Source organism: Arabidopsis lyrata (genome assembly GCF_000004255.2).
Source record: "Arabidopsis lyrata subsp. lyrata unplaced genomic scaffold ARALYscaffold_7, whole genome shotgun sequence".
NCBI lineage: Eukaryota > Viridiplantae > Streptophyta > Magnoliopsida > Brassicales > Brassicaceae > Arabidopsis > Arabidopsis lyrata.
In genome coordinates, this window is record NW_003302549.1 from 8,712,752 (window position 1) to 8,735,242 (window position 22,491).

The 22,491-nt window shown below is 37.1% G+C and overlaps 8 protein-coding genes, 1 long non-coding RNA gene and 1 other non-coding gene across 11 annotated transcripts; 6 read left to right on the forward strand and 4 right to left on the reverse strand.

Moving 5' to 3' along the window:
* The first annotated feature begins 1,959 nt into the window (after positions 1 to 1,959).
* On the forward strand, positions 1,960 to 4,010 carry LOC110226369 (F-box protein At4g22280). Of its 2 annotated transcripts, XM_021017856.1 has the most exons (4): positions 1,960 to 2,138; positions 2,428 to 3,292; positions 3,459 to 3,602; positions 3,668 to 4,010. In XM_021017856.1, exons 2-4 carry the CDS (start codon positions 2,450 to 2,452, stop codon positions 3,920 to 3,922), a joined length of 1,242 nt encoding a protein of 413 aa, XP_020873515.1. In that variant the 5' UTR covers positions 1,960 to 2,138; positions 2,428 to 2,449; the 3' UTR covers positions 3,923 to 4,010. The 2 variants fall into 2 exon arrangements, with proteins under 2 accessions (XP_020873515.1, XP_020873514.1); XM_021017855.1 differs by having other exon boundaries at positions 1,960 to 3,292.
* LOC9303851 lies at positions 3,918 to 6,742 on the reverse strand. The gene is made up of 5 exons (XM_021017831.1): positions 6,165 to 6,742; positions 4,900 to 5,352; positions 4,512 to 4,818; positions 4,310 to 4,435; positions 3,918 to 4,213 (listed from the first exon to the last, which is right to left on the reverse strand). Exons 1-5 carry the CDS (start codon positions 6,573 to 6,575, stop codon positions 4,200 to 4,202), a joined length of 1,311 nt encoding a protein of 436 aa, XP_020873490.1. The 5' UTR covers positions 6,576 to 6,742; the 3' UTR covers positions 3,918 to 4,199.
* On the forward strand, positions 5,424 to 5,509 carry TRNAY-GUA. The gene is given in 2 exon segments: positions 5,424 to 5,460; positions 5,474 to 5,509. It is a non-coding gene; the product is annotated as a tRNA-Tyr (tRNA).
* A 605-nt stretch (positions 6,743 to 7,347) lies between the features above and the next one.
* Positions 7,348 to 10,101, forward strand: LOC9305902 (ubiquinol oxidase 4, chloroplastic/chromoplastic). Its single transcript, XM_002867733.2, has 9 exons — positions 7,348 to 7,752; positions 7,906 to 8,095; positions 8,234 to 8,327; positions 8,614 to 8,729; positions 8,815 to 8,923; positions 9,015 to 9,083; positions 9,229 to 9,300; positions 9,402 to 9,449; positions 9,687 to 10,101. The coding sequence occupies exons 1-9, from the start codon at positions 7,604 to 7,606 to the stop codon at positions 9,893 to 9,895; spliced, it is 1,056 nt and encodes a 351-aa protein (XP_002867779.1). The 5' UTR covers positions 7,348 to 7,603; the 3' UTR covers positions 9,896 to 10,101.
* Positions 10,102 to 11,044: 943 nt separating this feature from the next.
* Positions 11,045 to 12,130, forward strand: LOC9303852. The gene has a single exon (XM_002867734.2). It carries the CDS (start codon positions 11,320 to 11,322, stop codon positions 11,965 to 11,967), a length of 648 nt encoding a protein of 215 aa, XP_002867780.2. The 5' UTR covers positions 11,045 to 11,319; the 3' UTR covers positions 11,968 to 12,130.
* Positions 12,131 to 12,853: 723 nt separating this feature from the next.
* On the forward strand, positions 12,854 to 14,212 carry LOC9303853 (probable plastid-lipid-associated protein 2, chloroplastic). The gene is made up of 3 exons (XM_002867735.2): positions 12,854 to 13,342; positions 13,487 to 13,682; positions 13,774 to 14,212. Exons 1-3 carry the CDS (start codon positions 12,921 to 12,923, stop codon positions 14,086 to 14,088), a joined length of 933 nt encoding a protein of 310 aa, XP_002867781.1. The 5' UTR covers positions 12,854 to 12,920; the 3' UTR covers positions 14,089 to 14,212.
* Positions 14,213 to 14,218: 6 nt separating this feature from the next.
* LOC9303854 (defensin-like protein 95) lies at positions 14,219 to 15,130 on the reverse strand. Its single transcript, XM_002869785.2, has 3 exons — positions 14,990 to 15,130; positions 14,649 to 14,733; positions 14,219 to 14,556 (listed from the first exon to the last, which is right to left on the reverse strand). The coding sequence occupies exons 1-3, from the start codon at positions 15,128 to 15,130 to the stop codon at positions 14,354 to 14,356; spliced, it is 429 nt and encodes a 142-aa protein (XP_002869831.2). The 3' UTR covers positions 14,219 to 14,353.
* A 134-nt stretch (positions 15,131 to 15,264) lies between these two features.
* Positions 15,265 to 16,658, reverse strand: LOC9305903. Its single transcript, XR_002330470.1, has 3 exons — positions 16,573 to 16,658; positions 15,519 to 15,853; positions 15,265 to 15,433 (listed from the first exon to the last, which is right to left on the reverse strand). It is a non-coding gene; the product is annotated as an uncharacterized LOC9305903 (long non-coding RNA).
* Positions 16,659 to 19,221: 2,563 nt separating this feature from the next.
* LOC9305904 (iron-sulfur cluster assembly protein 1) lies at positions 19,222 to 21,110 on the forward strand. The gene is made up of 3 exons (XM_002867736.2): positions 19,222 to 19,690; positions 20,053 to 20,107; positions 20,656 to 21,110. Exons 1-3 carry the CDS (start codon positions 19,393 to 19,395, stop codon positions 20,804 to 20,806), a joined length of 504 nt encoding a protein of 167 aa, XP_002867782.1. The 5' UTR covers positions 19,222 to 19,392; the 3' UTR covers positions 20,807 to 21,110.
* Positions 21,111 to 21,172: 62 nt separating this feature from the next.
* On the reverse strand, positions 21,173 to 21,797 carry LOC9303855 (defensin-like protein 100). Its single transcript, XM_002869787.2, has 2 exons — positions 21,540 to 21,797; positions 21,173 to 21,462 (listed from the first exon to the last, which is right to left on the reverse strand). The coding sequence occupies exons 1-2, from the start codon at positions 21,616 to 21,618 to the stop codon at positions 21,275 to 21,277; spliced, it is 267 nt and encodes an 88-aa protein (XP_002869833.1). The 5' UTR covers positions 21,619 to 21,797; the 3' UTR covers positions 21,173 to 21,274.
* Between the last annotated feature and the right edge of the window lie 694 nt (positions 21,798 to 22,491).

Here is a 22,491-nt window from a genome sequence, read left to right on the forward strand (position 1 = left end):
TTTCAAAGACTCATGCGTGATGAGTGATGAGGATTCTTTTGTTTAGAAAAATAGTAGAGTAGAAAGTATAGAGAAACTGAGAAAGGAAGAGTACTAGTACATACGTATTTTAAAAAATGTGACATTTCTAAGCCCAAAGTGATTTGAGTTCGTGATCAACAACATTTCTAAGCATTGACATTACCAGAACCCAACAAAACATAATTTTTATATATGATTATATTGACATTATTAAAAAGGTAAATGTAATATAGTAAACTATATTGTATGATTTAAAAACTCAAACCTTCTTGTATGATTTTACTTTTCTTAAGTTTTCAGATAATTTTTAGTGTAAATTATGGATTTGAAAACTATTTAAGGAAAATACCAATCATAATTTAGTTTTTTTTTTCCTTACATGGTAAAAAGAAAGAAATAAATGAGAATAAAGTGGGAAAAAAATAACCTTAAAAATGAGAGAGAATAATATAATCAGCTTACAAAACAAATAAACACACAATCTCAGTAAATGAATTTGAAATACGATTAGAAAACAAAAATACATATGTCCGTAAAATAACAATCGGTAAAAAGAGAAGTTGAGTGTATATAGAGATCATGACTTCAACTGTGGAAATTAGTTACTAATAGAACTCTCTATTAGAGGAAGAGAGAGAAAATTGTCTACTTTGCCAATTATTTATAAAAGATGTTTATTCTTCAAATTAATGTTCTTAAAGATGTCTACTTTGCCAATTCTCTCTTAGAAAAAGGTATGCCATTTTTTGATTAGGGAAAAGAATTAGTTTTGGAGAGCGAAACCAGTGAAATCAAGTACCACGGCCGACACCAAGTGGCACCAACGGAGTCGGCCCCCGTGGACTACCTGTTGTTTCCCAACTATGACGATTGGACCATTCACGCAAGGCTGTGGATGCTATGTACGTATGGAGCAATCATTTTAGTTAGTTGTTTGTGTTTGTTATTGATTGGTGACATTAATTCTTTTTTGTTGTTTGTGTGTAGCTACGACTTCACGAAAACAAGTGTTGTTTCGGTTGGTGATCAGAAAACTCTCAAGGAAGCTGAACTGTTGTTGAAGAAGCATAAACAAATGGTTGAATGATGTGCTAGAAGGATGAATCTTAAAGGTATGGTCAGAGATACAAATTCCTTGAGTAGCAGTGATGAAGATGGTCCAAAGGGTATTGCATCTGCTCTCTAAATGTTTTTGGCCCCTTAGCATGAGGACTAACTGTGTGTTTCAATCTTCTCTAAATTTTTTTCTTTTCTTCTGGGAGACAATGGATCGAATTTTCGATGAAAAATTCTCCGATGATGATGTCGACATGGGTGAAACTACTAATGCTCCTCCACTCTCACCATCTTCGGTTAGTTTCCAAATGATTGCAGTATTTGAGTTTTTTGCCTACGTTTATTTTTAATTGATCCATGAGCAGGTCCGGCTCAAATTTTTATAAGATCCAGAGCTAAAAAAAAGTTGGTCTCAATATTACTACATATTTAAAAAAAGAAAGTTGGGTTTTTTGACTAAAGAAAAAACTTTAAAAATCTGATGGACCATGTGCTACTGCACCAGTTGTCCATGAACTAAGCTATTTGTTAGAGAGCATAGATGTCTCATTTCATAACTGATTCTTTTACTTATGATCATCGAGAAACCTATAGCTCGTATTCTCAGAATCTTGACTTGTGTTCTCAAAAGCTATTTTTGATTATTATTATATTCATGCTAGTATCCAATTCTTGGAGAAAAAGTTGTTGATAAATGGCATGTAACTGCAGTTGCTTAACGTCATATATGGTATCATGCACTACCTTTGCACTTCTTCAACATGTAGTTACTAGGACTGCTGGTCAGTGTTTTTTTTAAAAAAAAAAAAATAATAATGTATATTAATTTTTCCCAAAATGGGTTTAAGGATGATGGGCTTACACGGACCAACGGCCCATAAAATGGAAGAGAAAAAAAACACACATTCGACACCGGAATTGATCTGAAGAAGGGTAGAAATCGGAAGCACCGGACTCCACCTCCTGCTTAGTTTTCTGCTCACCGTATTAATTTGGTTGGTGTTTGCATCGAACCATCGAGTATTTTCTGCTGCGATTGCTTCCATTTATCGACTCTGAGGGTATTGAATTGAATTATGGGTCTTGGCGAGAGATTTCGTTGTTTGCTTGTAAAGCAGAATACTTTATTTTAGATTCTGCATCTGTTTCCTTTTGATTTCAGAATTTCACTCTTTTTTTGTCATTTTACTGTAATGAATTGAGAATTATGGTTCTGAGCGAGAATCCTTTGATTTGCTTGTAAAGCAGTATACTTTATCTTAGATTCTGCATTTATTGGTCTAGTATATATCTTTTCAATTTGATTCCAGTTTACTTATATCACAGTGATTATCTACTTTGGTTTATTAGGATTTCTGAGTTTGGCAGAAGGATGGACAGGATCAATGGTCTATCAGATGATATCATTTGCCACATTCTATCTTTCCTTCCGCTCAAAGAGGCTACCTCTACATCTGTCCTCTCAAAGCGATGGCGTTATTTGTTTGCCTTCAGACCATATCTTTGTTTAGATGATCAAGAAGTGGGTGGAGGAGAAAGGCTCATCGATTTTGTGGATAGAGTATTGGCTGTGTCAGGCAATTTCCCCATAAGGAATTTCTCTATAAAATGTCGTATGAGTATCGACACGGGTCATGTCACCCGCTGGATGATTGACGTCCTGAAACACGGTGTCTCAAATCTTGATATTGACATAATCGCTCAAGATGTCGTTTTAGTTCCTCTCGAGATCTTCACTTGCAAGACATTGGTTGAGCTTAAACTAGCAGGAGGATTTGATGCTATGATTCCTGATCATGTTTCTCTTCCATCACTTAAGACTCTCTTTCTTGATTCGATTTGGTTCTATAATAGTCATTATTGTGTTTTGGGAAAGCTTCTTTCTGCTTGCCCTGTGCTTGAGGAATTGACCATTTGTGGTGATAGTTGGCAAAATCCAAAATGCTGTCGCAACGTGTCCTCTTTGACCCTTAAGAAACTTACTATTATGTGTACTGAACGTACGGATTTTTGGGACATGACTTTTGATACTCCGAGTCTTGCCTACTTAGAATACTCTGATTTAGTTCCAAGACACTATCCGTTTGTGAATCTTGAGTCCCTTGTCGAAGCTAACCTCGATCTTTATGTACACGATGTCAGCAATCCAACAAATCTGATTAAGGGGTTAAGAAATGTTGAGGTCTTGGAGTTATCATCTCATTATACCAGTGAGGTAAAGACTGATCTCCCCTCTTTTTCTTTCTCTGTAAGATATATCTTATTGCATGCAAGTTAAGATCATCGAAGACGAATTTTAGGAACCATGGCTCTAGGTTTTTGGATCCAAATATTGCAATTGTTTGATGACTAGTGACTTGTTTATTTTTGTTCTGTTTCAGACATTCTATGCTTTCCGTGAAGCAATCCCAGTCTTGAGCAAGCTGTTTCGTTTATCTATTACAACTGATTCACGCCACTACCATTGGAAACTTCTGCCAATACTTCTAGAAAAATCTCCAAATCTAGAGACTCTCGTCATCAAGGTATAACCAAAACCCCGAAAATGTATTGGACAAACTCAAATCTCTAATCTTCTCTCTTGTTTCAGGGTCCACTGTACGATGATAGATATGTAAGAGAATATGGATTGTCATGTCCTGTTAAAGTATTGAAGATAACTGAGTATGGAGGAACATTTGAAGAGCTAGAGCAAATGAAACATTTCTTAGAGAAATTGCCATGTCTTGAGCTTGTCAAAGTTCGTGCTTCTGCAATAAACGACAAGGAAAAGTCTCGAATCACCAAATATCTGCTATTGGTTCCTAGATCGTCCAATTGCGATATCCAGATCAAGTTTCTGTGAGTAAACTACTAAGTAATGCATGAAAAAACAAATTTAGTTTGATTGTATTCATTCTACACTAATAAACATACATATTTGATTTCGTACATGTTTGTATATCTATAGATGAACCAAAAATAGTTGTCATATCTCCAGATTTGTAACTAAACAACTAAGGAGGAGAGAGACATATCATCGCCACCGTGAAAAATCTTCTCTACTGTTCTTCATCATATCTTGGAGAGAAACACCATGCCAAAACGATTCATATATTATTACATATAACCAAACTTTTTGTTCATGGTATATTCACTGTCACAAAACCAAAAGACAAACAATTCAAAGGTTAAAAAATAGCCAAAAGAAGATCCTTCTGGAAACAAGAGAAACCGGTTTAAGCCAATATACCGATTGTTTTATTGAGCAACCATAGTAGAAGAGCGAGTTCAATCCCGAAAATCGTATGCAGCCATGACCTATCTACAAGGAATCCATACACAGTGATCCCAGCTTTGTTGTTCTCTAAATACGTCACTGCAAAAAAGATCAACAACTCGATAAATATCGACTTTTGTGGTCTATATAAAATTATCCATGGAGATATTCTTACCTAGAGCTTGACGTTTTTGGTAAGAAATTGTATTGGCGTAGATAGGATGTATCTTGGTATTATCAAGATCATCATCTCCTTCTCCTTCTTCATCATCAGACGTATCCATCGCATTGCCACATGGGGAAACTTGAGATTCAATCATGGAACCAGTAGGAGTTTCGCCATCAAGATGATCGAACGAGTCAACTGTGGCGCAAACGTTCCATTTAGCTGCAAGGCTGGTTACAGATTGAGCTTTGTGAGTTATCTTCGTTGCACTTCTCAAACATATGAATACTCCTGTAACCAAACTCAACGAACATAACTGTATAGACCCAAAAAAAAAACATTTATTAGTGATAAGTACAATCCGAATAAACAGAACAAGAAAGGTAAGAACTCTTACCGCGAGCTCGCCAACTTCATAGATATTAACAGCAACACTAGCTCTCGTAGTAGTAAGCAAAGCCATGAACTGAGTAGCAGTAACAAGAATCAAAGACAAAAGAATAAATCTCCTGAATCGATGACTAACAATCCTCAAATTACGACGGATCTTTTGATGCTCGCCGAGAGCTGAGCGAACGTCAGTGATTTCAGAAGCGAAGCAGCGAGCGAAATCATCGAGACGAAGAGTCTGAAGATGACATGTGATTTTGTAGAGAATGCAGACGATGATGAATAAAGAGGTACGGTAAAGCCAAGAAGAGAGCTGGAGAGTGCAAGCGACGACATGGCTAAGAACAGGATTGATGATGTAAGGAATCTCGTGAGAGCCAGAGATGTACCACCAGATTCTGTAGATTGCTTCGAGTGTTAGTGATGGGAGGACGAAGATCATTAGCCGTTTTAGTGATCTCTGTATCAATCAAGAAACAGAGCAAAAGGTTTATTAATTATTAGGTAACTTATAGCAGAAGAAAACAATATCCGACCTTAGCTCAGTTGGTAGAGCGGAAGACTGTAGTCTTTGACAGATAATCTTTAGGTCGCTGGTTCGATTCCGGCAGGTCGGATTTATTTTTTGTAATTTACAAAAAGAAAAATGTCGGCCAGAAATAAAGATGCTCAAATCAAGAAAGATTGTTTAACTGTGCAGTGACGTTTTTTCAGATATTTATTGATTGTTTCAATAACTTCAGGCTAAAGTTGATAATTTAAATATACTATTTGACCAACAAAAATACTATTTAAATTAAATTAAACGGGAAATTAGAAAACAAAAATTAGTAAATGATTATTTGTTGGTTTACTAAATTCTGGAATTATTGATTATTTGTTCAGTGACGTTTTTTCAGACACTTACTGACTATTTTCAATCATTTCAAGCCTTCTTAAAAATTAAATAAAAACAAAGATTGCTAATGTTGATTATTTCAGCCATTTTTAAAAATATTTTTGAAATTCATTAGTTAATTAATATACTTTTGAAAAATAAAATTAGTAAATGATTATTGTTGCGTTTACTAAATTCTGGAATAAAAAACGAGACTCAGAAATTATTAGTAACTAAATTTGTCAGTTTCTCGTCTCTGTCACATACAGTTTGGTAAAGTCTCTAGGTTTTTTTTTTTTTTTAAATATGAGGTTTGCAATATCTCTAATTTCGAATTTAGGTATGATTTTGATCAGTTTATAGATAATAAATTTAAAATTAGTAGAGATCCTAACCTGAATTTCAGCTTCGTATTCGATTCTAACTTTGTCGCTAGCATCCCAAAGCTTATCAAGAAACAAGAACCGTCGCATCCCAAACTTCCTCGACCAAATCGAGAGGCTAACGAACGAGATTCCGCCGAAAATCGATAACGAAAGCTGTACCACGGCGTCGTACGGTCGTCGGTGATGGAAATCGCAGTCGGAACAGACGAGCAAGAAGTGAGAGATTATCGGAACGATGACGACGAGAAGGAAGAACACGGACCACGAAAGAAGAGCCGTGCCGCGATTTGACTGGTCGAACCAGAGCACGAGGGACATGAACGTGAACCGTGATGCTGGAAACTCCGGTTGTTTGTTGATGATCGCGCTTGGTCTGGTCGTCTCCGGGAGTAGATGCTCCGATGATGCGTTCGTCGCCATGAGAGAGGGGTACTTTAGGGATTTGGAAATATTGATAGATTCAAAGAGGGAAAAAGGCAAAAATAAAGTCGCGTTGATTGGTTTTGTAAGCTAAACCTGTAATCTGTTTAAATACTAAAGTTTTGCGAAATTTATATGTTTAAATTTTAAAACATACACGTATTAACATTGGGCTTTATATATTTTTTATTTTATTATTACTTTTCAGATATTATGTGGTTTCATCTTTTTTGGCTGATATATAGGTGGAAAGTGTTTCTTTTTTCGGTTTAATATCTAAAATAATAATTAAAAACGGTGTAGTAGAGTGGAGTGTCATGGTCAAAAACTCAAAATAGTTTAACAAAAATCAAAATACAATGAGGTAATGACTGATTTGTTAGGTGTTTACTGTTTTTGGAATTTGACTCTATATGACTTTTAGAAATTCCAGCTGAATCAATTAAAAAAAAAATAAATCTGATTAACAGAAAAGACTTAATGATACATTAGTTCCAAAATTTTTACTAGTAATTTGATTTATTTATAAACTATGTCAATTTTAATAAATAAACAAATTGAGCTGAATTAGCTAAAAAAAATCACATTAGCAAAACATATTTTCCTGAAACTAGACACGTCACTGAATTCACGGGATACAGTAGTTAGAAATGGTAGTTACTTTCACGGGCTAGAAAATCAGTTCATAGTTTTGATTTTGATTCATAAAAGATGGCGTGATGTGTCCCATATTCAGGGCCCTTTAACACATAAGCTATTCTAAGCCCAATAATATGACCCGGGTCGGATCATTTGCCTTAATCGGATCCTAATGTGGCTAAGAAATTTCTCCGGCCGTGATTTGTTGGACGCGTCGACGTCGATGGGCATGAGAAGTAGCGGAGAATCCTCTCACCTTGGGATTCGTCGTCATTCTTCGTCTAAAACCCACAAAATCCCCAAAATATCTCCATTTCAACGACAAATCTCCAACCTTTACTTTTCTTTCCTGTGAAATTTCTGCTCAAAATCTTGGGTTCCTGACGGCGATGGCGGCGATTTCAGGCATCTCCTCTGGTACGTTGACGATTTCACGACCTTTGGTTACTCTTCGACGCTCTAGAGCCGCCGTTTCGTACAGCTCCTCTCACCGACTGCTTCATCATCGTCCTCTCTCTTCTCGTCGTCTGCTCTTTAGGTGTGCCTAGTTACTAGAACTAATATTTAATCGGTTTCGTCACGCGTGTTTATTGAAAGGGTTTAAATTTATGTATCTAATGGGTAGCTTTGTTTCGTCTCTTTCTAGTTTCTTACTTAGTGATGTAATTGGAACTTTTATGAAAAAAATCAGGAACATTGATCGAGTACAAGCAACGATTTTGCAAGACGATGAAGAGAAAGTTGTGGTGGAGGAATCATTTAAAGCCGAGACTTTTACTGGTAAAGAACCACTTGAGGAGCCAAATATGAATTCTTCTTCAAGTAGTGCTTTTGAGTCATGGATCATCAAGCTTGAGCAAGGAGTGAATGTCTTCCTCACAGTAAGGTTTTTATGACCCTTTTTTAATCTTTAAACGTTATGTCTTCTTCGAAATCTATAATGTTTGATTGTCTACACATTTTACCGGAAGTTTTTTCTTGTGTTCTGATTATTGTCTTGTTTTTGTTTCCTCAATCAGGACTCGGTGATAAAGATACTTGACACTTTGTACCGTGACAGAACCTATGCAAGGTTCTTTGTTCTTGAGACAATTGCTAGAGTGCCTTATTTTGGTAATTGGATCTATCTGTAGTTTCAGTTCCTTATAATGTGTGCAAGTATCGTTTAGCAGAACTACTAAGAGCTAGTCTTCAGGTGTTGTAAGATTGTGTCACTTGAGATATGTGCAGAAGAACATTGGCAGAATAGTGTTCATCCATAATCCCCGTTGTGGAATATAGGATTCTGGGAAAATCAAATCTTGTTTTTTCGTGTTTATCAATAGTTATGGATCTGGACGCCAAATGGAAATTGTTTATAGGCTAGCATCTAATGTTTGTTTCTGCATTCTCCTTGCAGCCTTTATGTCTGTGCTACACATGTATGAGACCTTTGGTTGGTGGAGGAGAGCAGATTATTTGAAAGTACACTTTGCTGAGAGCTGGAATGAGATGCATCACTTGCTCATAATGGAAGTAAGAACCAATTTCCCCTTCTGTACGAGTTGCATACTCTTAACTCGCATAGTTAGTAAAAGCAAACGCATGATTCTGATCACAGGAATTGGGTGGAAACTCTTGGTGGTTTGATCGTTTTCTGGCCCAGCACATAGCAACATTCTATTACTTCATGACAGTGTTCTTGTATATCTTAAGCCCTAGAATGGCATGTAAGTTTCCTTTCCGCATAACTTCTAGAAAGTATCAGAATAAATTGCTTCTGGTCTACATGAATTCGTTAACCGTATGTCACCTATGCAGATCACTTTTCGGAATGTGTGGAGAGTCATGCATATGAGACTTATGATAAATTTCTCAAGACCAGTGGAGGTTGGTTTCTTCTTCTTTCTCCAGCATTCTTTCCCAGTACCATTTACATTAGTTGTGAATGGATTAAATGCGTTGAAATATCACACAAAATTCTTCAATGGTCTTTACATTCTGAATTGTTTTGGTTCTTTTATTTTCTAAACAGAGGAGTTGAAGAATATGCCTGCACCCGATATCGCAGTAAAATATTATACCGGGAGTGACTTGTACTTATTTGGTGAGTTTATCCATCCGGATTTTGTCACTATTCTCCAGAGTTTTAGAGTTTTTATCCCTTTGATTAGTAGTCTCTCAAACTGGCTCATGTGTTGTCTGCAGATGAGTTCCAAACATCCAGAGCTCCCAATACTCGAAGACCAGTAATAGGTAGCAAATTTACTTCGTTCTTTAAATCTCTTATTCCATCGAACCACAAATTGCTAAACAGGTTTATGATTTATCCATGGTTGTGAGTCTACATTCTAGAAAAGAACTTAGCTATGGTCTTATATATGTATGGATGGAGCATTATTCTCAGTTTGTGACTTACTTTGGTGTTAAATTAAGAATCTATAACCTTGTTGTTGTTATTGTTGATGTTGTTTTGTGGTAATGGTTGGGCAGAGAATCTATACGATGTGTTTGTGAACATAAGAGACGATGAAGCAGAACACTGCAAGACAATGAGAGCTTGTCAGACTCTGGGCAGTCTTCGTTCTCCACACTCCATTTTAGAAGATGGTGATGGTGAAGGAGAATCAGGCTGTGTTGTTCCTGAGGCGGCTCATTGCGAAGGTATTGTAGACTGCATCAAGAAATCCATTACAAGTTAAAATTAATAAATTAGAAAGTAAACTAAAAAGATTAATTGTATCAGCTCATGAAGAATAGATATGAATCCCATATACTTTGGAACAAAGGAATAATGTGAAATTCCCATCGTTATGTATGTGGGAGAGAAGAATCAAATACCCTTATGATGTAAATTTACTAAGATGAGAAATAGGAAGTTACATTGTTACATTTGTTTTCAGGTAAACAATGGGCATAAGAGCTATAGTTTCCTTGAATGAATAATTTGACAAGAGATTATTATGAGAAATAGGAAGAGCTTATTGTAAATGCCAAGTACAAAATCATTGAATGTATCATTCTCTCAAAAAAGCTTATTGGTATCAGCGTTTAGAATCTCTATATCCCACTTTTATTTTTATTGGTTTTGTTGGGGAGAGTGTGGCGCAAAGACGACGTCGTCTAACGTGTCACGTGGGAAAAACCTTGATTTATGCACCCTCTTTAGTTTCCTTTTCTTTTTTTTTTTCTTTTCCTTTCAGTTTTCAAATTATTTTTCGGCGGGTTTATTAACAAAAATATTCTCCCGCCAGAAAGATTATACCGTGATTTTTAAAACCATGTTCCGGTATAACTTATGAGATTTCATCAGTCTGGTAAATTCGCATTAATTAAATTTTATTTTGATTCATCGCTTTTGTTTCAGAGTTAGCGTCATATTAGTAGCATATCTTTATTCGATGGATGATTATTTAATCTTTAATTGGCGTTGAACTCCTAGGGATGACCATTTTTCGTTGGTAATATAAAATGTACGTATTCTTTCGAATTTTGTTTCTATTCGAGACCTTCAAAAAACTTTTTTATTTTATTTGAAAATTAATAAGTCGTACAGTTACATAAACGTCATTAACTTTTTCCTCTCGAGTAATTTTTTTCCCCCTGTTTCTATCAGAAATTCAGAAGAACTAACATTATAGTTGCACACCATGCACCCATTGCGTACACAGTACGGCTTTGCCTAGTAAATTACACATAATTATAAATTGATTTAACTTTTTAACAATTCGTTTTAAAAGAATGAAAGTTATATACTCAAGTTTATGATCATTGAAAAAATATCTTACAAATATTGTTATTGTAGATTTGTAAGTAAGACTGGACCAACCGAATAGAATCGTTTTAACTGTTGAAATTACTAAAAGTGTTTAAAATAATATTAACTCGCGGGAAATTAATATTCGGAAACAACTTTTACAAAAATAAAATAAAGAAATGTGAAAGAAAATTAAAAAAAAACTCTGAAAACTTCCTTTATAATGTCATCATCACTGCGAGACCCAAAGATCTAAACAGTTTCTCTCTATATTTCTCTCTCTCACATGGCGGAGCTAATCTCTCTATTTCACCGGTGATTCTGTTTCACTATCGGAGAATTTCTTTAAGAGTTTCCGTCACCGAGTCGATGATGAGTGAACTCGAGCTCGGAACGAGTCAGAGGATGGCGGAGACACACCGCACAACGACAACGTTTCTTGATTTGCTCCGACGACAGATGAGCGGTCACGATCTCACCAGAAGGAAACGGACTCTAAAAGAACGGTTGAGATTCAAATGCATCGGATGCTGTGGTCCAACCTGGAGTCTCCGTCTAACTAACAACACCACCACTCTTCACAGTCCAAGCTCAAGAGACGACGAAATCGAAGAATTACAAATTGAAACCGGACTCGTTCCCGAATCGGATCATGGATCGGGTACGGGTATGAATCTCGCGACGGCGTTAGAGGCGGAGAGGTATAACAGAGGAGAACCGACGGAGGCGGAGGTAGATATGACGCCGAGGAGAGTTTCGTTGATGAGATTGTTGGAAGAGACGGCGGAGAGAATCGTTGATGAAGACGGAAAAGAAACGGAGATTTTGACGGCGTCAATTGGGACGTTAACGGATAATGATTCGGTGTGTTGCGTGTGTATGGGAAGAAAGAAAGGCGCAGCGTTTATTCCATGTGGTCATACTTTTTGCAGAGTGTGCTCTAGAGAATTGTGGCTGAACCGTGGATCGTGTCCTCTTTGTAACCGTCCGATCATTGAGATACTAGATATCTTTTGAAAACGATCGGACGGCTAAAAGTCCTCGATCCAAGTGAGTAAGTGAGGTGATCCCTAGATACGTTCCAAATTTTAACTACGGTTTGTGTACTTTGTACGTTTCTTTTGGTTAATGGAAGATGATGTAAATGCAAAAAAAAAAAATACAAGAGGTTTTTTGTCCACAAGGCCCCATTTAATATTTTTAAGCCCACTAAATGTATGTTTTGTAATCTGTATATTCCTCCCAATAGCCCATTGGTAATGGAGGATGATCAAAAAAACAGCCAGTAAGTAGTACACTGCGGAAGCTTCTAGCCTTTTTTCATTGATCATGACTTTTGGCATGGCGCTTTTTTTGCTGAGGTAATAAAAGAAGCAAATTCCTACACAATTTTTTTATGATGAGAGAGCAAAGAAAAAAAACAGCCAGTAAGTAGTACACTGCGGAAGCTTCTAGCCTTTTTTCATTGATCATGACTTTTGGCATGGCGCTTTTTTTGCTGAGGTAATAAAAGAAGCAAATTCCTACACAATTTTTTTATGATGAGAGAGCAAAGAAAAAAAAAATTGTAAGTCCAATAATTCACACACAAGAAAAGATTTATCGTCTATCTATAAAATGTTTATTTCTTCTGTTGACACAACGAAATGTTTACTTTTCTATTATCACTTATCCATTGTTTGTATTAATTGTTACTTAAATAATCCTTTACGACATTATAAAATTAGTAAGAAAAAAATTGAATTAAATTTTGGATTATCTTCTAGCCAAAAGACAATAACCAAATCAATGCTCGCCTCACACCATCTGACGACGCGACGCTTAGAATGTTGATTCTCAGCCGTTGATCTTAGCCTTCACGTGGCAAAACCATTTACGTAATTTACCATTTCAGTTAGAATGTCTATAAATTACTACAAGTCTTTTCTTGTTCACTAGCTTTCGAAATTTGTTGAGTCGAAGAAAAAAAAATGGCGACGGTACAATTGTTCACCCAATTTCCTTGCAAAACCAGAGTTTCAATCACACGGAACTCTAAATCTTTCTCCAAGCCTCCGATTCTGGTACCGATGAGCTCAATTATTCACCGTCCGGTGTTCTCCACCAGAAGAATCGGTGTTTCCCGTGCGGATTTTAGAGTCCGAGCCACAGATGCGGCGGGGGAGAGAGGATCAGCTCTATTGGCGGCGGAGGAAGCCATTGAAGCTGTGGAGGAGACAGAGCGGCTAAAGAGATCGCTTGCGGATTCGTTGTACGGAACAGATCGAGGATTGAGCGCATCGAGCGAGACCAGAGCTGAAATCGGAGATCTAATCACACAGCTCGAGTCAAAGAACCCTACTCCAGCTCCGACGGAAGCTCTCTTCCTTCTCAACGGCAAATGGATCCTCGCGTAAGTTTTTTTCCGGTGAAAACTTTCTCCTGGAGGATTTGTTAGTTTTAGGAGTAATTTTGGATTCTGGATTCAAATGAAACGATGAACTTCTTTCAATTGCAATCGAGTGCTGCTCTTGATTTGGTGAAACCTCTTTTGCAGCTACACATCGTTCGTGAATTTGTTCCCATTGCTTTCACGAGGGATCGTGCCATTAGTAAAAGTAGATGAGATCTCACAGACCATTGATTCAGAAAACTTCACAGTCCAGAACTCTGTTCGTTTCGCTGGTCCTTTAGGTACAAACTCGATTAGCACCAACGCTAAGTTCGAAATCCGAAGCCCTAAACGCGTCCAGGTAATTAAATGAACCATCATCCATCAAACCAAGATCTGATATCAACATGTTGAAACGATTGAGTAATGTTTTGGATTTCATTTTCTTGCAGATTAAGTTTGAGCAAGGCGTAATCGGGACTCCTCAGTTAACGGATTCTATTGAGATACCGGAATATGTAGAGGTTCTTGGTCAAAAGATTGATCTTAACCCGATCAGAGGGTTACTTACCTCGGTGCAAGACACAGCCTCGTCTGTGGCTAGAACCATATCGAGCCAACCACCATTGAAATTCTCTTTGCCAGGGGACAATGCGCAGTCTTGGCTACTCACAACTTATTTAGACAAAGACATTCGGATCTCTAGAGGAGACGGTGGAAGCGTCTTTGTGCTTATCAAAGAAGGAAGCCCTCTCTTGAATCCTTGAACTTCGTCAAAATATGTCTCTCTGTTGTCGTGTTAAGTGAGACAAAATTAGTGTTCAATATATAGTGTTGTTGTAGGTTTACTTCTTAGTGATGATAAGGAACTTTTCGCACAAAAAAAAAAAACATTAGGAACTTAATGTTTTAACGCAATACAAACAGAAACAAAACAGGCTTGGTACAACAAAGTAGAAGGTAAACACTCATAAACATAAAAATCGCAAAACACACACACTCAAAGTGACATCGTTTTCTATCATTTTGCAATCACATGCTATCCTTTTCAGCACCACTCTTTGCATCATAATCACGGCAGCACCAACATATCCCTTGACCACCACCAACGTTTAAACATTCGCCTCCATGATACTTGCTGTCCAATACCTTGCATGGTTCATCGCAAGTGGAGCTCGTGGCCGAAGTATTACATAAACCCTTTCGGTAATCACACTTTCCCCACCCATCCACTTCTGTCAGATCCATACGAAGAGACAACATTTCATTAACATGTATTTATTTTAGATCTTGGGATCAAAGATTTTCTTTTTCTTTTTTTACGTACCTGTAAGAGATATGAGGAGGATGGAGAGGCAAACGACTACTGCAATAGATCCAACTGTGCTCAACCTTAAGCTCCCTGCTGATCTCTTAGAGCATGCACATAGTTGATACTTATCAAGTATCATTAACAATTTTTTAGTATTAATTTTAATGTTTGTTTATTATTTGAGACTTTTTATGATACTGATAATAAATTTGTTTCCAGTGGTGAGACTGGTATTGGTATCATTAAATAAAAATTTTTTTTTTACAAAATCGAAAAATAAATTTATAAAAACATAAGATCACAAAATGTAATATTACAATCCAATGTAAAATTCAAAACAGCATTAAAATGCTTACATTCATCTTGTTGTTACTCAATTTAAACTTGTTCGCAATCTCAACATTCTTCTTTTGTTTTTTCATGGGAATTTTCCTGACCATGCGAGCGAGGTCAATGACACTGGCTTTGGCAAAGGCTAAGTGATTAGTGAAATACATTGATCGTGAGAGAACTCAATCCCTGGACTCAATATAATCTTAGTACTCTGTAAGTTAAAGCAAAACAAACAGCTCTGAAACCAAATAAAAATCTGTATTAAGATGATACCATTCTAGGATAGCATTCTGTTTAAGTTATTACAAACCATTTTAAGATTTTGTCTAAATACACATTCACAAACATCATATAAAAAAGGGTATTAAAGAAGTGATCATGTTTAAGCAGTTTTGGCGAATCCAACTCTTGCTTTCCCGTAATCGAACACAGTGTGATATAGTCCCATGAAGATATCACCCAAGATCCTGCATTTTCACACGATGTACAAAATTTTGAGCAAACCATTTGAGTTTTTTTGGTTAGTAGATCGGATTTGTAGATGATAGTTACCAGAGAGGGCCACAAAACCATGGCCGTGAAACAACGATTTCTAACAACTTTTATTTTAGGAGAATTTTGAAGAAAATGCATAAACAAATAAGTAGACTTTGGAATTGTGATCATCATAATAACAAAAAGATCAATGAATAAAAAAAATAGAAGTGAGGTTGAAATTAAAGGCAGTATACGTACCATTTCAAAGCTCAAAAACAAGTCGAGCTATATGACGGAGGCAAGAGATGTCATAAGGTTGTCATCCACCTGACCGCTAAGATAAAGAATCTGTCCTCCAATTGTGGATTTACCAGCAAAGTTAGATAAACTAGAGTGGGGAGAAGACATGCCTGCAAGATATTAATATAACAGACATTAACAAGAGAATTTCTCCTCAAACCATAGCAATCTAAAACTGCAAGAACATATCAGTTTGCAGCAAAGAAAACAAAGAGACAACCAGGTGAGTTAAATCCATAGATTAACAAGCACATGTAAGGAGAGGTGAGTAGCCCAAGCTACTTCTTGCTTCAATGTAGTTTCTGAATCCATCCGCAAGACCTCATCTTCAGAATCCAAGTCAGTCCACGAACTAATTTTGCCTAGAGAACGAAAATTTACCACTAAAATCAAAATCATCATTCATAAGCAGCAGAAAAGCACACGTGGGAGAAGCAAATCGAAACATACCAACAACATGAGAAATTTAGCAAAGAATTCTACTAAATACACAATCCCTCACTACCCGAGAGTTAAATTCACACGAATTCCCAAGAGAAATGTCTAGGTCACTTCTACACAAGCCAATTAAAACCAACAAATCAGCTAAACCCTAATCCGATTTCTAATCCAAAAGCTGATATCCTCCTTCCGATTTAAGATTAACTACCATAGCAAAGAATCCATCAGCTTCATAATCGAAGGTACAAAGTAAGCCGAAGAGATTCAACCAAAATAGAAGAAAAGATCCGATCGACTAACAAAAGCAGTAAGCGCAAAATCTAGAAATCGAGAGAGAAAGAAGAAACATAGAGCGATGAAGAGAGAAAGAGAGAGCTCGGATACCTACCCATGGCGGATTGTAGAAGAGAACGAAAGGAGAGGTTTTCTCGCGAATCGCAGTAAGAAGAGAAGAGAGAAAGAAATGAATTTTTTTTTTTTCTGCCAAAACGCGTTTTCGGTGACCAATATTATGCTGCCACATCACCTGATACTCAGTATCAAAGATATCATTGATACGTATCAAGCCCAAATAGATGTTTTGGTCCATTAAAAAATAATTATTGGGCTACTGATACTCAAGTAATATCACCTATGTGCTTGGTCTTAGTTCGTCGCTTATTTGTTTATAATTTGTTTCTTTCTCTCTTTCTGGTTGACTTATTTAGCCGAAAGGCGAGGTTTTAATATATATAGCAATAGTTTAGTTGGGAGAGAGCTCAATCAAACATGTAACATTATTTTATTTTATATGTACACTTGCCTGTCGCTAGCAACTTCAACCCGCAACCAACGATTAGTGTCGATAAAATCTTACTATATTTTTTTACTTTTTTTTTTACTAAAAATGTTAATATTTATAAAAATGAAAATGTTTAGGTTCACGATCATGGATTTTAAACTTACAGACTTGGTCCCATGGCAAAAAAAGATAGAAACATAAAAGCAAAAACAATCAATCTATCGACTCAACGTATGCCGTGAAGAAAACGGTGTTAGATAAAGTGATACAAGTGAGCTACAAAAGACGAAAATGGATATAAAAATTGTAAAGACTGCAAAACAAAGATCCAAAGAAGCGGAAGCCTTTCACTGGAGGCCCATGGACTGAGCTGTCAACGGCGTAAGTCCCAATGCCCTCGATCACAGACCCCTCTATGTCATGTGGGAGCGGCTCTTCAAATAATCCATGAGCGATCTCAGATTGGAACCAAACGAGCCAATGAACGCTATTAGCACTAGTTCACTCTACCAAGTACAATCTTACTATATGTTGTTCGTTTTACTATCGCTGCGACTGGTGATGTTACAACTTCACTAACATATATTTGCTTACTCAAATTTTCTAAATAGAAGTTAATCAAGTGAAATTATAAGAACATACATCAATTTGACATTTGAAGGCTATCAAAAATATCATTGAAAAAATAAAAAGTCAACTTATCAAATTCTCAGGTTACTAGGTTAGCGTCTCAAGTTAGCTTTTTTTTTGTCATCTGGATAAAATATATTGAAAGGATAAAAGTTACAAGAACAACCCCAACTTCTGAAACAACAGAGAAGGAAAGAGACGCATCCCCAGTAAATACTAAGCCATTTATATGAACATGGCCAATACAAAATAAAGAGGCTACACAAAGAACAGCCTAATCTAAACATCACAAAAAGCTTAAACAGAGGAAGAAATTCTCTCACTTTCAAACAGTCCAAACAACCAAGTTGGATGACTTGATGCAACAAAGGAATTTAGTCTGCAATCATTAGTGACACTCTGAGCCAAGAGAAATGCTCCTCTATTAGCTAGTGGAAGCTCTACACCAACACTCCACTCCAAAAACTTTTCCAAGCAACGAAGTAACTCTGAGGACTCATACCTGAAAGAAGGCCAGGCAATCGGTCTCAAAATAATACTCACCAAAGTAACATCTTGTAGAGCAAAGTTAACCTTGGAACATCGATGACTAATCATACTTTCCATTGCCCACAGAACACTCAAAAAAACCGCTTGATCCTTATGGTTTACATTTGTAAAGGATCTACAGCTATGTAACAAAACCTTCCCTTCTTCATCTCGTAACACCCAAGCACTCCCTGCCAAGTTGTTCCTATTCGACCAAGATACCCCTATATTACACTTCAGCCAAGATCTGAGGGGTGGTTTCCAAATAGGTAAAGGCTCATGCAGATCATGAACCTCAACAGAAGAAACAAATGAAGCAGTCAGAGGAACCACCTGTCCTACAGTAATCGGAGAACCAGTCCTTTCCAATCTCTGCGCCAAAAACCAGTCTCCAACATCCTCACGAATCTTTGCCACTGATTGGCTTGCATCAAATCTTTTCCCTTCAAAGAACAAAAGATTCCTATTTTTCCAAATTCTCCATAAAATCCATGGGAAGCTCTTTCTTAAATGGTGAGGCCAAGTCTTGTTGTCTCTGTTAATAAGCAAATGATGAATATTAGAGAAAACCGCACCTTTGTCAAAACCAGCTTCAGGTGAGGGATAATCCGACAAAGCCCAGATTTGTCTAGCAACATGACATTCAAACAATACATGGTTGATACTTTCACCATCCTTCCCACACACCTGACATCTACCATCCAGTTTCATGCCTCTGTGTAATAGCTGATATGTGACACCTAAAGCACCACTTAAGGCCTTCCACATGAAAACTTATTGGGTCGGTAGTTAACTTCCAGACTTGAGCTTTTAGAGGATTAATCGAAGGTTGTAAAGCTGCTTGGGAATTTATATCTTCTCTAAAAATCTCACCAGCCAGGCAATAACCCGATTTTACTGAATAATCGCCATTCTTGTTATGTTTCCACACAAAGAAATCATCAAGATCCACCACTGGTTTTCTTTTTTTAATTTTGATAATGTCTTCGGGAAAGAAATGCTCATCAAGTAACAGGGGGTTCCAATCTCTTCTATCAAAATCAATGAGGTCCCGCACAGAAAGTTAGCTAATAAAAGGAAAAATATAGTATAAAATAAAAAGAAATATCTTAGAACGATCTAAACCGTCCACGTGTCCCCAAGTTTATCTCTCTGTCTGAACCAAACCGCCTTCTTCTCACAACCCTTAAAGAAAAAGTCCGATCTCATTCATTTCTCATTCCAAAATCCGCGAAGCAAAAGTATTTCTTCGAAACCCTAAAAAACTCGATGATGCTCAAGCAAGCTGCGAAGAAGGCTCTAGGGCTTACGTCACGTCAATCAACGCCGTGGTCTGTTGGTATCTTCCGATCCTACCATGAGAACGTCATCGACCACTACGATAACCCCCGCAACGTCGGGTCTTTCGATAAGAATGATCCCAACGTTGGTACGGGACTCGTAGGAGCTCCTGCTTGTGGCGATGTGATGAAGCTTCAAATCAAGGTCGATGAGAAGACCGGTCAAATCGTTGATGCTCGCTTTAAGACTTTTGGTTGTGGTTCCGCCATCGCTTCTTCATCCGTCGGTATGTTTACCCTCTAATTCGTTTTGTGTTGACTCGTTTCATATTTTGTTCGATTGAGGATTGAATTAGAGAAATTAGGGGGTTTTGATTAGTTCTTACTCAAATTGAGGAATTAGGTTTCAAATTGATGTGTTCATGTCCAGATTTTGGGGTTGGTGCCGTAAATACCAAATTAGGGTATGAATTGGTCAGATTTTGTGAAATGAAACGTTTTTATAGTGAATTTGTAAAAGTCATTGTGAACGATTTTTCCCTTTTGTCATATTGTCCTGGTCCAGTTTCTGGCTTATCTTCTATGTGGGTGCAACTTGAGCTATCTTCTCTCTGTCATATCTAATGTTGATTGATTTATGTTTTTTCAGCCACTGAATGGGTGAAAGGCAAAGCTATGGATGATGTCCTGACCATCAAGAACACGTAAGTACTGTTTGTTTGTCTCTTTCATAATCTGGCATTCATACTTCCTCCCAGGATAAGGATGTCTTGTGTTCATGTTTTGCAAATATTAACATAATCTGCTGTGAGTTGTTGCGTTGCGCAAACTAGTGTTGACTGTTTGGTTTTGATTGTTTGCATAGCAGTTGCTCTATTTCATACTTGTTATTTTGTTTTGAGGAACTCAGTCACTGGGCTTTGTCTATTGGTATATGTTGGTTACTGGTTCGTATGCTCTGTGTTCATATTCATGCTTTGCAGTTATTAGCATAAGTGAGTTGTTTAATGTAGTACATTCACTCGTTGTTTGTTGACATACCAGTTACTGTATTTCATGGCTGTTAGTTTGTTTGAGGAATTCAGTCTCTGGACTTGGTTTCTAATGGTCACTGGTTAGTATTGGTACATAAGGTTTACCAGACTTCTTTATCTGAGACTAAGTAAACTTTGTGATTTCTGTCATGGAGTTTCTCAATATTTGAAGAACTAATTTGAATGTGCGCTTTTCTTTCTGTGATTTATTTTGCCAGTGAAATCGCAAAGCATCTTTCTCTCCCACCAGTCAAGCTCCATTGCAGTATGTTGGCGGAGGACGCTATCAAGGCAGCTGTGAAAGACTACAAGGAGAAGCGTGTGAAGACAAATGGTGCTGCAGCAGCAGGAGAAACCACACAGGCTTGATTCCTTTTACTAGTGTGTATACCATAATGTGTATATGATGGTGAAAACAGGGGAGAAGTAGAAGAGGATACATACAACCTATGGTATGTTGTAAGGTTCCAAGACTAAGAAGTATTTTGAATAAACTCTGTTGACAAAAACATGTAAGAATGATTTTGCTTTTGCCCTCTAGTTTTTGCTGTTTTATGCACCACCCATGTGTTGTAATGGTTTCTCTCTTCCTTGGGAGGTTTATAACTTTGAAAGACAAGTTTACAGTTTTCAGTTTTGGTGTTCACATTATAATTTTCTTTACAGTGGAACATTTTTGGATGTCGTGTATGTTGTAGCAGCTTGAGTTATCAACCCTCTGTTGTTCACGAATTGTCACAAAAAAAACCAACCTTTATTCGAAACTTAATCAACGCGAAACAAAAGCAAAGTACAAGAGAGTGATGTCGCTTCTATCTTTTGGAATCGCATGCTTTCTTATTGAGCACCGATACTATCATAATAGCAGCAGAAGCAAGCCGTCCACACACTTGGTCTATCCCTCGGACGGCACTTGCCATCAAAAAAAGTCTGTCCAGCCCTCGTTTTGAACTTGATGCAACTCTCCTTGCAATCACGGAAAGGGGTACACGCACCAAATGGGAAGTCACAGCTTCCCTCCACTTCTGTCCATACAAGTACAACACACATATTTACAAAACATGCGAATATCTATGTAGTTAGAGATCTTGATTTTACGTACCAGTGGGAGATAGGAAGAGGATAGAGAGACAAACGACTATTGCAGCAACAAAAACTGTTCTCAACTTCAAGCTCCTCATTGCTGATCTCTCTTTGTGATTTTGTTAGCAAAAGAGGGTTTCTTAATTTATAGCACTTGAGATAGAGAGGGGAGAGGCTCAATCAATCAAACACATTTACTCTTCACTACTTGAAACGTATTAATTTCTAGTTATGAGTCTCCACGATGTGATCCACCTCGCCTATAATTGACACAAATATTCAAGCATTATCACTATATGTCCATAACAAATAAAATATAACATGTGTCACGCGTACCGGCATGCTCAATATTTTAAAGATAAAATGTGTTGTTTACTAAAGTTTGAATTATATAGGATTCAACATCGGGAAAATTCCCGAAAAAAACCCAAACTAATTTTTATTTGGACGTTTAATACCCAATTCTTTTTTATTGGAATAAAAATACATCATCTAATTTTTTGTGGTCTTAAAATACCTTATATATAAACTATTGGTGAAATCGTACCCGTAACTTAACAGTCACTAACGGGCGTAACAGAATTATTTAACGGTGTTAAATTTTGATCTCATATATTTTAATCGATATATCCAAGCTGCTTTCATTAATTTACGAAAATGATGTGTGTCCTGTTGGTAACGTCTGGTTCCAAATTCCCATTAAGATTCGAGTTCGACACCGAGTAGACACAAGTTTTTTTTTTTTTTTTTTTTTTTTCTAACCCTAGCCGCCGACCACCAATTATTTGATGCCTTTGTCGCTGTCTCATGCCGATTAGACGGTGGTGGATGACGGAGCTCCTCTGTGCTTTGAGAAAAGTGGCAAGAGCTCGCGGAGTAGAGACAAGATTCGTCTTGAATTTGAAGCAAAGCTTCGTCTTGAAGAACGATTTCCCGATCTCGAAGGAGGAAGATCGTGTCTTCTTGCTCGG